The 17,957-nt window shown below is 33.3% G+C and overlaps 1 protein-coding gene across 9 annotated transcripts in view; it reads left to right on the top strand.

Moving 5' to 3' along the window:
• LOC123566576 (uncharacterized) overlaps nt 1–17,957 on the top strand; it is a 322,257-nt gene that overhangs the window by 238,492 nt on the left and 65,808 nt on the right. For 7 of the 9 annotated variants that reach the window (XM_045360815.2, XM_045360814.2, XM_045360822.2 and 4 more), the window contains one exon: nt 16,253–16,973. In XM_045360815.2, the coding sequence (XP_045216750.1) occupies nt 16,895–16,973 (79 nt within the window). In that variant the 5' untranslated portion in view covers nt 16,253–16,894. The other 2 variants (XM_045360817.2, XM_045360818.2) reach the window with 2 other exon arrangements.

Below are 17,957 nucleotides of genomic sequence, written 5' to 3'. Positions count from 1 at the left end.
AATGACAAAAATAATTAGGTCTTTAATACTACCAAGTAATTGCATTGTACTAGTTTGCTATATCTTTTTTGTAAATCAACATATATGAACGCCCTCGTGGTTCAGTTCTTGCATATCTGAGCTTTGAATCATGTAATCATACATCAAACAACAAAAAGGTCTTGTTTATGTTCATTCTTGCAATATTGCATGTAAAAGCGTTTGTGCTAATATAATGCAGATATATTTTGTCATTCAAACCTGTAGTTTATTCATTAATACATTTTTTATAATGATCTTTTTATGAAATACAAGAAAAGAATGTTTTAATCAGTAACAGTATCTTTTTATATTATTTTCCTGAACGACAATATAGTTGTCCTGTTAACACTCAGCATATTTCACCTTGTCGATAGAAATAATCTGACTGTTATGAAAATTGAATAAAAATATGCAACAAACTCTCTCGTTAAGGTCTGTTATTATATATGTATATTCTCTTTCTGCAAGACTAAATTGAGTTGCAAGGCTGAATTTTGTAATATATTAAGACATAGATCTATCTGTTTGTATTGCAAATATATATGATTTCCCTAAAGAAATCTCGTAACTGTCCATCATGTATACTGCTATTACAAATGCAACTTTTAATTTTTTAATCGCTATCTTACCGACATTTGTCCAGATTGGTCGGTACGGGGGACTATTTTTATGTATTCAGTTGCGAAGTTGAAAAGTCTAAATCAGAACATGAATAAAAGACGTTCTATTGTATCTTGTTTTCAAAATAAATTTGTCATTACTTTTTGTCCCTTCACCACCCCCACCCCACCCCATTTTTTCCCTTAGAGTTGCCCGTCCATCACTCTCACTCTGTGCGTCCTTCCGTCCGTCCGAATTTGTGTCGTTCATATCTCAATAAAGTAATTAACCCAGAGTCACCAAACCTCACAGGATTGTTATTCAGCACGGAAAGTTGTGCACCATGGGTTTTAATTTGGACCTCACATAGCCAGTCCAGAGTTATGACCCTTGACTTAGTCTAAAGTATTCGTTAAAAGGGCGTACGTTTGTGTCGCATGTATCTCAAAAAGTATTTAACTCAGTATTTTGAAACATTACATGAATACTTTTCAGCTTGTAAAATTGTGCACCTAGGGTTTTGTTTGAGCTACCACTCAACCAGACCAGAGTTATGGCCCTTGACTTTGTCAAAAATATGCAAATAAATGCATGAAAGTTGTGTCGCACATATCTCAAAAAGTATTTGATCTAGGTTCATGAAACATGACAGGAATATTATTCAACATGTGAAGTTATGCACCTGGGATTTTGTTTTAGACGTTTTTTTTAATCAGACTTGAGTTATGGCCCTTGATTGTCAAAAATATGCATAAATAGGATGCAAGGCTGTGTCAAATGTATCTCAAAAAGTATCTCACTTAGAGTCATAAAACTTCAGGAGACTGTTATATAGCATGTGAAGCTGTGCAACTGGTGTTCTGTTCGGAATTTCGTTCAACCAGACTGGAGTTATGGTCCTTGACTTAGCGAAAATACCCATAAAGTGCTTAAAAATTTGTGTTTCAAATATGTTAGAAGTATTTCACCTAGAGTCATGAAACCATGTAGGAATGTTATCTAGCACTTAAATTTGTACCTATGTTTTTTATCATTTCATTTTGCAAGACCATAGTTATGACCCTTAACTAAGTACAAAATAATAGCTTATGTACAATGTATCTCAAAATGTATTTAACCTAGAGTCCTTAGACATTTGAGGATTATTTTATAGCATGTGAAGCTGTGCACCTAGTGTTTTTTAGGGGATTTCACTCCAGCAGGCCAGAGTTATGTTCCTTGACTTGGTGAGAAATACACAAAGTTCGTAAAGGTTTATATTAAAATATTTCACCTGGAGTCACAGAACCATGTACAGTGACAGGAGTGTGTACGTGTGTATGTGCTACTTCATATAGGTCAACATAAACTCAGTGGTTTAGTGAAATAAAGCGGACATACCCTGCTTAAAGACCCAGCACGACCTAGTGACCTATTTTTTCCTTCCACGTGAACTTATTGCAAATCATTCTGACAATTTAACATTCAGACGGTAGTGATCGAGCGTATGTTTCCGGCAGAATAATCGACGAAACAATTTTCAAAATTGAATTTTTCCAACGATGTTACTGATTCGATCGGCTGCTCAAACTAATTGCGTTTGTACAACTTTTCCCAGACTTTTTTTTTCGAAAACAAAAAGGAATTTACTGGTATTGGCAATTATAGTTATTTCAAAAAGAGTGCTTATTATATTAGAATAAACAAAACATGATATCAGTATTTAAACGATGCAAACGAAAAGTCCGTTTCATGGCGATTGATCACAGCGAAAAAATAGAGATATTGGATAAGCGTGGGGGAGCATAGATACAATGGCAGACGGAGTGAAAGCAAGCATTAGTTTACATACCAGACAAGAGTTGATTTGCATTAACTCCAGTGTCTGTTTCACCATAAGAGACCATTACATATAAGTGACTTCTTGATTGAATTTACATATTCATACGTTACTGGAAATGTTACTGAAAGTGCTGAAGTAGGCGTGTTCATTCAGACTGACGTCTGTATATATGGTATACATGTGGAAGTAGTAAAATTTTCTGAATATAAGATTTTTGGACTATAGAATTCTATATTTACGTTTAAATAAGTATACTAAAAAGTACTGTATATAAAAATGTTCTGATAAATATTTATCTAATAATTTTAAAATATTTATATTCTAAACATAGTTCCTAATGTGTTATAATTTTCTTTGTTTTAACTTTCGTGATTATTGTATAATAACCTCCAAACTTAGAGAATATTCATGGCGAAAATCATCCGGAAAGTACAATACTGTTTATGTGACTAAGTACATGTAGTCATATTCACTCAAATGTACCCTTGTTCACACTCTTTACAATTTTCACACATGCGCTGAAGGAAGAATCATTTCTGCATTCTACAAAATATTTTATGAACTGCTTTAACATTAGTCTTTGCAATGAAATGCTGAAATGGATAGGTCCTTTCGTTCTCCAGACCTGAATACCGGTAGTCTACTTGATCCTAGAGTTTGATCTACTGGTGGTATCAACATGTGATCAGTATGCGCTGGACGAAGCAAGGATAAATGTATGCCTAGCAACCAGAAATAGTGACAAACAAATGAAATTAACAAAGATAAATTTAGTAACATAAAACAATGGAATGTTTAATTCAACAATTGTCAGTTTATCAAGCAAGTTTTTATGATTTCTCTAAAAGAATACAAGTATAAAGAATTGTACATTCCTTATATCATAGGCAAATTTCAGTTGCGAAGTCGCTTTCGAAAACTTTAAATTTCATATCAGACAAATATTTCAGAATGACGTTGTGTAGGTTTAGAAATATTTTGCACAAGCTGTTATGTACAATAAGTACAGCTGAGTTTGCATTTAATTTAGAAGAAATGTGGCGTGCTTTAACTGATTCAGTGTGCGTTAACTATTAGAAGATAAATACAAGTTTATTAGTGTACCTTATATTCATTCTGTAAATAATCTAATCATTATAATCAAGCATAGATATTTGTAAATATATTTCCGCACCGATTTGCATTGGCTTGGAGCTCAGAAAATGCATATTTCTCTTTAGAAAAATATAGATACTTACCTTAACGTTTAGGTATACAACAAGTAAATGACCTTTAAAAATCAAGGTTAATTTTGGATACATGGATTATGTTTAAATCTTTATTTTCAGCAAAGAATCAAGTGAAGAATCATACATAACATCTGAAAGGGACGATATATTCCTAACTTAATCACCCGCATCATTTAAAATATTGTGTATACCAACAAATAAATGTCCTTTAGACTCTAGTACGTTTGAAAAGTCTCGAAGAATCCCACGAGAACTTATCTAATGAAATGTCATTAAGCAGTGGTTTATGTACTTTATTCTGGCACATGATATTCAATGTTACTGGACAGTATTCTTAGTGTTATTCATATGTAAAACAGATATATTTGATATGAGTTCCATTTTAGCTCACCTGAGCACAAAGTGCTCGGGTTGAGCTATTGTGATCGCTCACCGTCCGTCCTTCCGTCGTCCGTCTACTTTCCTTTAAAAAAAACATCTCCTCCTAAACCACCAGGCCAATTTTGATGACACTTGACAGAAATGTACCTTGGGTTGTCTTCTTAAAAAATTATTCAAAGAATTGAATTCCATACAGAACTCTGGTTGCCATAGCAACCGAAAGGAAAATCTTAAAAATTCTTCTTGTCCAAAACCACAGGTCATAGGGCTTTGATATATGATATATAGCATCATCTAATGGTTCTCTACCAAGATTGTTCAAATTATACACCTAGCTTCAAATATGTCCTCGCCCTGGGGGTTCACATGGTTTATATAGACTTATATAGGAAAAAACTTTGGAAGGATTTTGATATTTGTATGTGGCATCATCTAGTGGTCCTGTACTGAGATTGTTTAAATTATCTTCCTAGGAACAAACATGGCCCCACCCTGGGGGTCACATGGTTTATATAGACATAACCAAAACCACATGGCCTTGGGCTTTGACATTTCGTAAGTAGCATCATCTAGAGGTCCTCTAACAAGATTATACAAATTATCTCCCTGGGGTCAAATATGGCCCAGCCCTGGGGGTCACATGGTTTTATAGATTTCTTGTCCGAAACCACAGGGTCTAGGGCTTTGATATTCGGTATGTAACATCATCTAGTGGGCCTCTACCACGATTGTTCATATTATACGACTAGGATCAAACATGGCCCCGCCCTGAGGGTCACATGGTTTATAAAGACTTATATAAAAAATAACGCTTGCAAATCTTCTTGTACAATTTCACATGGCCTAGGGCTTTGATATTTGGTATGTAGTATTGTGTAGTAGTCCTTTACCAAGATTATTCAAATTATTCCCCTAGGGTTAAAACTGGTCCCGCCCTGGGGCACATGGTTTAAATAGACTTGTTTAAGGAAAAACCTTTAAAACATTCTTGTCTTAAACCGTAAAGAGCAGAGCTTAGATATTTAGTATGTGGTATGCTCTAGTGGTTTTCTACCAAGATTATTCAAATCATGACCCTGGGGTATATATATGCGACGCCTAGGGGGTCCATTGTTTTACTTTGACTTATATTGGAAAAATCTTTAAAAAACTTCTTCTCCTGAACCATACGGCCCGGACCTTAGATATTTGGTATTTAGTATTGTCTAGTGGTCAACTATCAAGTTTGTTCAAATCATGACCTTGGTTTCAAAATTTACTGCGCCCGGAGTCAGTTTTTACATTGGCTTATATAGAGAAAAAACTTTTTAACAATCTTTTCTGAAATCATAAGGTCCAGAGCTTAGATATTTGGTATGTGGCATGCTTTAGTGGTTCTCGAGCAAGATTTTTCAAAACATAACCCTGGGGTCAAAATAGGCCACGCCCAGATGGTCCCTTCTTTTACATAGACATTTTTGTTTTTGAAGCAGTGGCAAAGGAATTTGGACCACAAGTATAAATGTTTGATACAGTCTAGATTAGTCTTAATCGCGACCTTCTGACCTACTTTTTTGTTTTTGAAGTTACAGCATAGAAATTTGGACCACCTGTATAGTTCTTTTTTCTTGTTTTGATATAGCTTTCAATACTCATCTTGAATAGTCTTAACCTTTACCTACTGACCTACTTTCTTGTTTTTGAAGGTACAGCATAGATATTTGAACCACGTGTATAACTTTTGATACAGATTTTAATACTCATTTTTAATATTCTTAACCCTGACCTACTGACCTACTTTCTTGTTTTTGAAGCTACAGCAAAGGGGAATAACTGATTGACCACTTGAATAATTACTTAACAGATTTCAGAAGTTATCTTGAATAATGTTTACCATTATGTACTCATCAACATTTTTAGCTCGACTATACGAAGTATATGGAGAGCTATCCTACTCATCCTGGCGTCGGCGATTTTTACACTTTCTCCTTTTTTCTCCTTTAAGTTATCTCTGTAATTACTTGAGAGATTTGCTTTAAACTTAAAATAGTTACTTCCTCATAATCACCGACATCATGTGGCACAAGGGTCATAACTCTCACAGCAATATTTCATGAATTATCTCCCTTTTTACTTATAATTTCAGGTTAAAGTTTTAATGAACTTTAACTCTATCTCAGTTATTCCAAAATGGATTTAAGTCAAACTGAAGGTAGTTGTTACACATTATATCCCACATCATATGACCCATAACTCTGGTACCAATATTTAATGAATTACACGCTCCCCCCCCCCCCCCCCCCTTTAGAATTTTTGTTTTGATGCACTTTCACTATATCTCAGCTATTACTTAATGGATTTGATTCAAACTTAATATAGTTGTTCAACATCATCACTCAGATCATATGACACAAGGGCCATAACTCTTGCACCAATATTTCATGAATTATTCCCCCTTTTACTTAGAATGTCAGGTTAAAGTTTTGATACACTTTCACTCTATCCCAGTTATTACTAAATAGATTTGATTCAAACTTAAAATAGTTGTTCCACCTTATCACCCAGATCATATGACACAAGATGCATAACTCTGGCACCAATATTTCATGAATTATGCACCCTTTTACTTAGAATTTAAAGTTGATTTTGATGCATTTTTACTGTATCTCAGTTAATACGAAATGCATTTGATTCAGACTTGAAGTAGTTGTTCCACATCATCACCCATATCATATGACACAAGGTGCATAACTCTTGCACAAATATTTTATGAATTATACCCCCTTTGCTTAGAATTATACTTATGTAGTGTTTTGATACACCGTTTCTTTCCCTCTCTTATTACTTAATATTTTTGACACAGACTCAAGCAATATTTTCATCCACCATTGGAGTCATTAAACGCTCTAGTGATAGCTCCAGTTTCCTCATATTTGCCCAGTTTCACTACCAAGCATCTAAATAGTCCAGCGCGCTGTCTCCTGTGACAGCTCTTGTTTTTTTTTTAAGCTTTAACAAAGAAATCTGTTCAAGCAAGAAACAAAACTCAGGTGAGCGATATGGGGCCATCATGGCCCTCTTGTTTATATACTTGGTGACTAAAAAGTCTACGACACTTGCTCCAGTTTTGTTCCTGGTTCCTGGCAGCACAATGATAAGTATAATCAGTTTATTCTAAACGCCGAATAGCAATACTAAATCAATTAATTCTTTACACACGGTAAGAATTTATGACCAAACGAATTTACATTTTAACGTTCGATTTTTGCTCGGTGATCGGCAGAGGTTCAAACTCTGGTAAGTCTACAAATCTGTTCATGTTGCTTTTTTTCTTCTGCGATTCAACTCTTTATGTCCCCACACAAATTTATTTATCTTTAGGCACTAAAGCCTAAAATATCATCACTTAAACTTTAAAAAAACAAGTCGAATTCAAACAGACAAGACTGATTGTTTCTATTAACGCAGAATGTAACACACACAGTTATGAAGACTTTTTTGTATCTAATTTAATACACTTTCATTACGGTTCACTTTTTCTAGGTCAACTACAGTCACATATATGACAATGCCGCCACTGTATCGCCTTGCCATTTTTTATTAGGTTTAAGTCGCGGGGTATCATATTGGCGAAGGTCAATATTAGAAATGGGTGAATTAACAATAAAATGTCATAATTTGATACCAAACTGATAAAGCTTTAATAACAATGATCCCTCGGCACTTCCTGTATTAAAAGTATTTCCTATACTCGCCGTCTAACCTTGATGACAATTTGGACATACGAGATGGGAGTTCATTTCAAAAGCAATAACCAATGAAGGGAAAATGTCCTATATATCATTTCAACTGGGGGGAGGGGTGGGAGGGTCTGAGGAAATGTCCAGCTGACCATTTGTATCGGGGGGGGGGGGGGGGGGGGGGGCAAATGTCGCGGGGACAAATGTCATACAACCGAAAATTTAACATGTGAACCGTATTGGAAAAATAGCTCGAATCTTTTTTATCCTCCTGTTCTAGTCTCAGGAGAGGTCAGAAGGCTTTATGTGATGCCAAGTTCGGCAGTATTACTAACTTCTTTGAGGAACACATTTCTTTTCAAATTAAATACTGATTCGTGCTGATCCGTCCCGAGCATCATCATCAATGTTGTTTTTTTTTTCAATTTAGTACTGCATTTATTTTTCTCTTCATGCAAAGGAGATTCCCGAAACACTTGTAACAATGCCTGACTGTGTATTCGGCTTAGGCCTGAATTTATCATTGCTTCTTTCTGCATAAAATATTAAAAACGTAATATATAGCGGTCGTGCATGGTTGTCCCGAGGAAAGAAAACAGATCAGACCTGAACACGCGACAACATCCCGTGAGAAAACACCGTGAAGCGTTCCGTTAGGAGATAATCAGAAAATAGCAAAATCACTCTTTGTTATTGGAAAACCATAACGTTGTACATGCTTATTAATTAATCAGGCAAAATAACTTTTGAGGAGGCAAGTTACTTTAGTTTCCAACTTTCGCTTAAGCATACTATATGGTGTTATGAACTATGACTTTTTCAAGCATTACCTTTAGTCTAGAGAATAAAATATTGTTGAAAGTTTAGTCCTTGACTACAATTCTGTTAGGAATTTTAGTGCAGATCAGATAAAATGCAATAAAGACAATATTTTGTGTGTATTTAACACCTTTATTAGATCATTTAACAGGTTACATCTAATTATATGTGTTACAGCGTTCATAGGTTTAGCACGAGTTTTACTTCTTACGTTCATTTGCATAAATGCAGGTTGTAAATCAACATGCTGTTTACCGTCATGCGTTGTTATTCTTGTTGCATTAGCAGTTTTAGATGGAGTACACGCCCGAATTCCAGGCATTGCCCCCTTCGAAGCGTTTCGTTTCATCATCAAAATTATTTAGGAAACACATTCGTCAGAGATATATGCCGTAGATGTATTTTCCTTGTTAACAATTAAGCTACAAGATGATTCACGTTGCAGCTTGTAATTTAGTCGGTTACAATACCACCTTGTTGTACAGTGCTTAGTTTGTAAACATGAACCTGGTGTAAACGTGAAAAGTTATGCACTTGAATCTTGATGTGTAAAAATCCAGCACTACCAAATAAGCCTAGTTATTTTGCACTTAAATAACACGCGAAACATAACAGGCAGTGGTCGCATCGTTTGGACGGTTCTTGAAAGTTGATGAATTAAAATAAATATTGCAAGCTACCAAAAGAACGCATATCAGTATGGGCAAAATGTTTCTAATTTTTGACGAATTAGTCGTGTATAACAATGTAGACCTACTAGTATTACCTTTTAATTTCGTCGCTCGGCTGCAAATATCAATTTAGCATTACGGACATATCTGCCTCTTTCTTACTGCAAATAAAGTCGTTTTTGACTGCATTTTTTACATGTACAAAGCATTGTGTAGAAATTATCTCAAGGGTGTTTGATAACAGTAGACAGTGCATTTGTTTTCGATACCAAGAATATTATTTTAGCATTTATTCGATAAATCTTAGAATCAGCTACACTGCATGTGCTCTTAATTCTTGTATAAACTAAGTAATGATGAGCGGTAGGTATATGCCTAGATCTAATCATGGAAGTCAGTTTCTTTTCAATAATGATAGTGATAGAGAATGAATAAAAGAAATATCAAGGTTAATGGAATAAAGGTAAAAAGATTAGTTATCAAGATAAAACAGTGCGATTTGTGTCATAATAAACGCGTTAGCATAGATTCTGTCAAATAATGTGCATTCTGCAATAATAATTTATAAACTTTAAGTACTGATGCATTAACCAAAGCGCTACAGGAAACCCGTATTATATGAACAACATTTACCTTTTAAGAATGATAACAAAGCAAGGATAGGACCGTAAAAGACCGAAATCGGGCCAGTTTACTGTTTTCATTTAAAACACTTTATATCTCCCATCAAATTTGTATGAGAAGAAACAGCCTCTTAATCAATTGTTCCATTTAAATGTGGTTTGATTTAAGTGAAAAAAAGGGATTGATCCATTGTCAAATCCCCAAAACAATGTATTGTCAATAGAAAGGTGTGTTTTATGCCAGTAGATATTACTGCTATGCAATCATTACTTCATGTTAGATACCGTGGCTATTTGTTTAATTTTTAATGACTTTGGATATCACCAAATCCACAAAACAATGTATTGTCAATAGAAAGGTTCGTTTATGCCAGTAGACATTACTGCTATGCAATCATTGCTTTATGTTAGATACTGTAGCTATTTGTTTAATTTTTAATGACTGGATATCACCATCACGCAATGATGCTCGTTCCTCGTGGAACAAGGCTCGTGAAAATAGGTTTTTGCCCAGATTGTTTTCCTTTAAACAATTTTTTGGCAATACGTATGTTACCATTAAACAATTACAAGTTGTGAAATCATGTGAATATCAAAAAAACATTCTAAGTAACATAGAACTACCTCCAAGAACTCCAGACAGGAAGTGGATGCTCTTGTCACTAGGTAAACGCTGTGTTTCTTCACAAATGGATAAACAGGGCAAGCTTAAGCGATTAAAACTCTTTAGCAATTCTGTTACGCCAGAGAAAAAAAATCATTGCACTTTACCTTGTTTACAGTAAGATATGTCGTTTTCTACTGTAAATAACACATTTGACAGTGTTATAATGTCTTTCTGTTCCCATCAACAGCCATAAGTCACCATTTTAAAGGCGGACATTTGATATCCAGTGCATTGATGTTATGATCTTATTTTCTTGCAAAAAAGACGGTAACATAAAATTATAACAGATACTAACAAGCAAGTAAAGCTCGGCATCAAAAATGTGTGATGTATTTGCACATTTCAATCTGTATTAGACAAAAGCATTTATAATTAGTAGGGACACAATTTGAAAAGGTTAGATAGATGTCTTTTAACTCGTTGGCATAAAAATTCAGCGAAGCCTTTACCTACATTGGTTACGTTAAGAATTAAATATAAATATATATGAATATATATTTAGTTATATATACAAATGTATATTATAGTACATGTACGCGTATCTTATGTCCACATATTGAAAACTATTTTAATTAATGAATAGACCATTTCGCCCGGTGTTTGACCTCAGGTAAATGATTAGCAGGACTTGTGTACCTGTCAATGATGTAATATCCTTCAATAGTTTATTGTTACAGAATTCCTTAGACACACATTTGGGAAATAAAATGTCTTAGTATGATGTGCGCTGATCATTTGCGTGGGTTACATTACCCCACAACATTCACCGCGATCATGACAACAGTTTACTGAAAGCAGGATTTAGCATAAATTAAGCGCGCAGACGCATGTATGCACTGCCACACACTCACGCGCGCATTTTTTTAATCAGTGACAAACAGGTCAAGGTCTGCTTATCATTTTTTTTTTCTTAAAAAAAATCTTTTTACGCACCTTCTCTAGTAACCATATCTGGATATATAGTTATACAAATTTGATACATCATTTTTCCCATTCAAACGGGTATGCTTGAATATTTTCTGTAAAATTTGAAGGACTATAAATATCACGCATGCATTATGTTTTCCGATAAAATTGGGTTCCTTGCAGTCTACGAAACAATTCTCCCTGGGATAATAGTTTCTATATTTCTATTCTATACTTCAATGTGTAGTTATATTTTATGTGAAAACAATAAAAGAAGCTTGAGTATGATAAATATTACATGCATATTTGTATTTGTACATGCAGAATAACTTAATATCGCGTGAATAAAAATACAGATAGATATAAAATAGACTCAAACTTGTCCTTGAACACGCCCGAAGAAATAACGTCGTCATTTTTTCCATTTGATTAAATAAAATGCGCGTGTTGGCTTCTCCATTAAGCAACTTCACTTAATCTATAAATGATTTAAGCTGTCTTGTTTATTTAACTCAAAACAACTTTTACGCTAAATGATTTTGTAATTTTGTACTTAAAGCCCGAGACAGAGCCTTAAAAGACAAATTACAGATCAGATATTTTAGTAAATGATTGATTCACTTTGTCGGTAGATAAAACCCAAGCGGAAATAAAAATATTGTTTCAAGTATTTAAAATAAGTTTTGTTGAAGAATAAAATGTTGGGCGCCTTCAGGAAAGATATAAATGCAAGTTTTAATAAAATTAAACACTCCATTATCAATTATACAATCATCCATCTTTTGAGTACAATACTTTAATGATTTTTTCTCCGATTTGCGATTTTATGTATGACTTGTATATATGTATACGTGGGTACATATTCCGAACGCCTAGTGTCCAACTTCTTCTGGTGGCGACTACCACAGATAGTTTGAATCGTTGGTGAACGTTGGTGCATAGTAGCACAACTAGGCCGATTTTTTTTTATTCTTTAGTACTCGTTACCAAAATGCGTTAATATCAATTTGTTGAGTAGCAGCGCATAAAGATAAACCCGACTTAAATTTCATATTTTAAAAATATTAACAATTACTACATAAAATTTATGTAAACAGAAAATTAACACGTGTATGTGTATTAACAGTATTATGCATTAAGTTTACAGTAGAACACCCATAATACATGTATAACTAAACACAATATTAAATGTACTACTGCTTAAAACCTTGAAGTTTGTTTTTAACAAACGACTGTGCTGGACTACATTAGCTATGTAAGTAGATCTTCATTCTGAATTAATTTGTATATTGAATTTATGTATTAAATAATGTTAAATACTTTCGATGAGAATATACTACATTTGTAGTAAATATCTACATATGAGATATTTAAGTGAAAATTGAGCATTGGATATCTGAAATATACACCAACTAACTATTCAGGTAAATGCTTTATTACCGTAGCTTTGATCTCTAGTGATGGTGATCATAACTTGCTAGCGAGTGCTACTACAAATTCGAGCTGGCAGTCTCAAACATTCTGTCAATATGAATATTACAATTTCAATAAACAAACGGACAGGAAACAAGCACTTTATTTTTTGAAGCGTGACCCGCTACACTGGCACGCAAACTGAACACTAATTCTGATCCTACTGTAGAGGTTTCTGCGAATATCTGATTAGAGCATTGTGCTGATCACTTACAAATTATACCGCGGCAATTCGTTAGCAAACGTTTCGGATAGGTTTCAATGGCAAATAGACTGCTGGTGATCAAATATTGACAAAACCTTGACGCACGTCTAATGGTTAATAGAGATTATGAAAGGATATTTAATTGCAACTGAAAACACACAAAGGAATGTAACAAAGCAATTTCAGCTATAAGTTACTGGTATTTAACGATCGCTGATGAGTCTATAGTAAACGTGAATACATTTTCGGAATATTATTGCAGGAACTATAAAAAAACGTTTTGCGTTTACCGCTTGATTAACTTACGTTTGTTTCGGTGCAAATCATTATTTCTTTAATTTCTACCCAGTAAGAGGAAATCACTATCTGTTATGCTATTTAGTTACACAGAATTTGGGATAAATTGAAGCTGAAACAATTGTGTTAAGTATTTTTGGAATTTCTTTTCGATAACTGAAAGATTATAAGTGTGAGATAACTATAACATCACAAGTGTAAGAAACTACAAGATTTTATAAACGGGTGTTTCATCTTTAAAATTTAGTCAGTGGATTTAAATGTGTTTGACAACCTTATTAGGATAAATCTGGCTTCTTATTAAACTGAAGTTGCGTTAATTAATTAAGATGACTCGTATGTGAGACAGATACAGCGAGGTAAGAAGATTAGGAAAAAACTGGAGGAAATGAAAGGACCAAAGTGGTTTAATCGCAAATCACGGAATATAACAAGAAAACACAGAGGTCTGTTCACATTGGAGTTTTATATTCTTTTTCACCTTTCATTTGATTAATTTTAAAACAGTACTTTTGGTTAGCTTAAGAAGGACGCCGCCAGACGAAACAGAGAAATTACTCCACCAGTGGGAAATATACTTGTGAGCTAAACTCAAACTTGCAAAGGTATTATTCGCAACAGTATAACTAAGCTTTTTGAATATGTTTACCTGTCTGAAACAACATGTTTAGTTCACTTTAAAAACTTCAACATGCACCAGCAATGCTGCATCTACAATAGAAAACATATGTGTATAATAAAAATAATTATGTGGAATACTTTGGCATCCTTTTCGACGGGGAATGACAAACTACGAGTCTAATATAATACAATACTATTCTATGGTTGCATAGTGTAAGCGTTATATAGGCTCTCCTGGTTGTAATGCTAGATTGGAAGTTGAAGGCATAAAAGCGTTCTGCAATGTGCCAAGTGACTAAAAGCATTAGCTTAGATAAAGAGACAGGGCTATGTATTGGGTTTGTTTCCAGTGATGAAAAATAATATTTTCGTGTCTAAGTTTTGACATGAACTGATTCATTAGCCAAAAAATGTAATTGTGTCCCATTTTCTATGATAGCAGCCTATTCATTTACATTAAACAACAGTACATGTATTACTTAGAAATGTATTGCATTTCGTGTTCATGACACCGGTGATGTGTTGACGTGCTTTCTTTTTCTGCAACAATAATTGGTAATAAACAATTAGCTGACATTGTCTTTTATAGATCTTTTTGTGAAAAACATTGCGTGGCGTAATAACATGTACAGTCAAACCTGCTTATTAAGATTATTTTTATGACATGAAAAGAAATTGTCTTTATTGACAGGCGTTTACTCTCAATATATTAGGTAAATAACACTATTTATTGTTAAACGGGAAAAGAAAATAGTGTCATTACAGACAGACTTTATTGTAATGGTCTTTATTCATAGTTGTTGTTTTGACCAGGTTTGACTGTATAAATATCAACGTCAGGAAAAGCTGTTGGACTAATAATTATAAACGATCAAATAATAGATCTAGATTGAATGTGCTTTTAATAACTGAAGGTTAACGGTACAAACAATGCTGCTTCTATTTTGTGGCATATTCTATTCTTAAATATATTAAGTAGCGATACATTCTAGATACAGATGTCTTTCATTTTATCTATTGCATGACTTTCTATCATATTTACATCATTGTTAAAGTTTCAGTTTCCGAAAATATTCTTTAACAACGTTTTCTATTCGTAAATATTTTCATTTTATATGTAGCTGTATGAATTCAAGCTTATGGTGATTGAATTGATTTATTGACAGCTGGAACAACTACTGATAAAAAGTGCACTTCTTCACACAGTTAACACGTACAATACAGTTTTTGTAACCAAGTTAAAATATTTGACCACTCCTACAAACAGCCATGTAAACTGGGCACCTGTTGTTTCAATTATAAACATTTGTGTATAGCTAATCCCTCTCAATAATACTGCTGAACTGAAATCGGTATTCTGATTTACAAATATTGTTACTTTTCCTCTAAGAAGTTGACATAACTAATTTATCTCAAACAACTGTTTAAACAATTTACCCGTTCAGACAGGCTATACATGTAACGAATAAATGCATATACAATGTATTGCGTAATACAATAGGGTACATTGCACCTCGTCAATATAAAAGATTTGTGTATGAAAAAAATTGTATTTTTTAAATGTTTTCAAAGACATAATCTATTATACAAGCACTTGGTTCGTAATAATACCTATATTCTCCTGTTACATTTTTTTGTATACAAATGTTTTATCATTCTAAAAAATACTGTTCTTGTAGAAGAATAATTGAAATAATATAGAATATACCTGGTATTTTCGCAGTAAAAATATGGAATATATTTTCACAATTTAAATATATACAATTGGTAAAAATTGAATTTAGTTCAACATGAAATAAATGGAAGATTTGTTTGTCTTACATGTAACATCAAACTAACTTTCATCAAGAACGCATATTACATGTTCATTTGCGACTACCGAGGTTACGTAAATTATTGCATCTGGTGTTTACGCAGATTTGAAAGTTCGATCTGACACTCAAACAAATAAGCCAAGCATCGATAAATTGAATATATGAAAGACAGTCGTCTTCTCTATTTTATGTGATATAAAAATCGTATCAGAAAATATTAAGGCATTTAAACTAAGAAATTAAATGTTGAAAACCTTCAGAAATATATGTCATGTTCATACATCTGAAACAGACAGTAAATAAAGTTAGGTAATTAAATCAGTTCAGCTGCACGCTAATTGTCTTGAAATATAATTACTATAACATATCACTCTCTATTTTCAGACTTTTCTTTGAAGCCAGTGTGATGTATCGACTGCATGGAAATACAAAGCAACACGAATTCCATATCTGTAAGAAATACTGATTGTTAAAGATCAAAGCTGGAATAAAGACGACATTCTTTGTTTTGTCTTTGAAGACAAAGCAACTAGGTTACTTAACTTCGGACCTGTTTCTGTGACAAGACAACTAGGTTACCATCCTTAAACCTGTTTCTGTGATAATCGGATAAAAGATATATACAAAAATAACACAGAAAATAAAGCGATAGAGAAAAAAAGTAACCACTTTGGATACAGTGGTCGCTGTCGACTTTCTATTGGATTTTGTCAGTTCTTCGGCTTCTTTAATGAGCTGAGAGTAGCAAATTCGGTTATCTGGCCAGAACACAAGTATTGTGAAAATATGGTAGCCACTGTTTAAGAAGATAAAGGAAAATGCAAGGTATGCTCGTGCAAACAGGAATAATTTGAGTGTTGAATTAAAACAAAATGGAATAATCATTATGCCCGTAGTGTGTATATATATATTTGAAACGTTTTACGCAATTTTGAAGTGTTGAAAATGTAGACAACATTAACATATTACAGTGCAGTTTAATTGATAATGTGGATTTAGTTTTATGGAACATCGTGATCAAGAATTATGGGACAGCTACCAGTACAGGACCGGCTGAAGAAAGCCGCAGTTCTAACATTCCTCGTGTCTCTTACAATACATATTGGTAAGTTGGTTTTGTTTTGTTTGTTGTTTGTCTACCGCTACAGTCTTACTTATTACTATTATTAAAACGAAATAACAATAAAAAGCGGTAAAAAAGTATCTCTAACTGTATTGCTATAAATGAGTAAAACCTTGACAGGACTGGTACGACAGGTGATACTTTAAAAGAATTTAGGCGGTTACAGTATTCTTTTGCATGAAAATAGCGTTGGTAACGGTAGCGTACTGCAGATTTTATTTCTGTAAATATATGTGATCTTTAAGTTTTTCTAATATATAATTAAGTTATTTCTATGAAGGTCTCTCAGTATTGGATATGTTTTTAAATGTGTGTTTTGAATTACTGTACATAAACTAAACTTGTTATGATGCCTTGGCCGGGACCCATTACTTGGATAATCAATTTAAGCAATTACGTAATACAGACTAAGTTTAATAACTCTTGAACCGGTCGGGTTGATATTATAAAGAAAGGCTTAACACTGTTGCATTGAATAGTATCGAAATTATTCAGATATATTTAAATGACCTATGATGCCGTGAAAAATTGTATGTTACAAGTTTAAAACATTCATTTTTTTTAATTTAAGACTCGTTGAATGACTTTAGAAGTTTAAATCATGAGATGGAAATAGTTTAATGTAAATTTTGAGAAAAAACGGGACACACTTCGAGCGCATGTCTGTCAGAACAGTTTAAACCATTTATTTAGAAACAATAATATATAATTTAAATATATAAATATGTTGGTTGAAAACTTTCAGTGAGTACTATGAACAGTACCTGCGCTCAAAAATGTTCTTTCTTTTTTTTTGTAGCTATAGTTTCCTATTTTCGGAACAAAATATCTCCCTTTTAAAATTTTCAAATCTATTTTTGATGAATTACGTACATTCATTTTAGCAAGAAATTGTTTTGCTTCTGAATTGTCCATGTTACAAAAATATATAAGAAAAGAAAGCAGTAGTCATTAAAAAAAACATTT

This window comes from Mercenaria mercenaria, chromosome 8, assembly GCF_021730395.1.
Source record: "Mercenaria mercenaria strain notata chromosome 8, MADL_Memer_1, whole genome shotgun sequence".
Taxonomy (NCBI): domain Eukaryota; kingdom Metazoa; phylum Mollusca; class Bivalvia; order Venerida; family Veneridae; genus Mercenaria; species Mercenaria mercenaria.
This window is presented reverse-complemented; position numbering and strand designations above follow the sequence as displayed.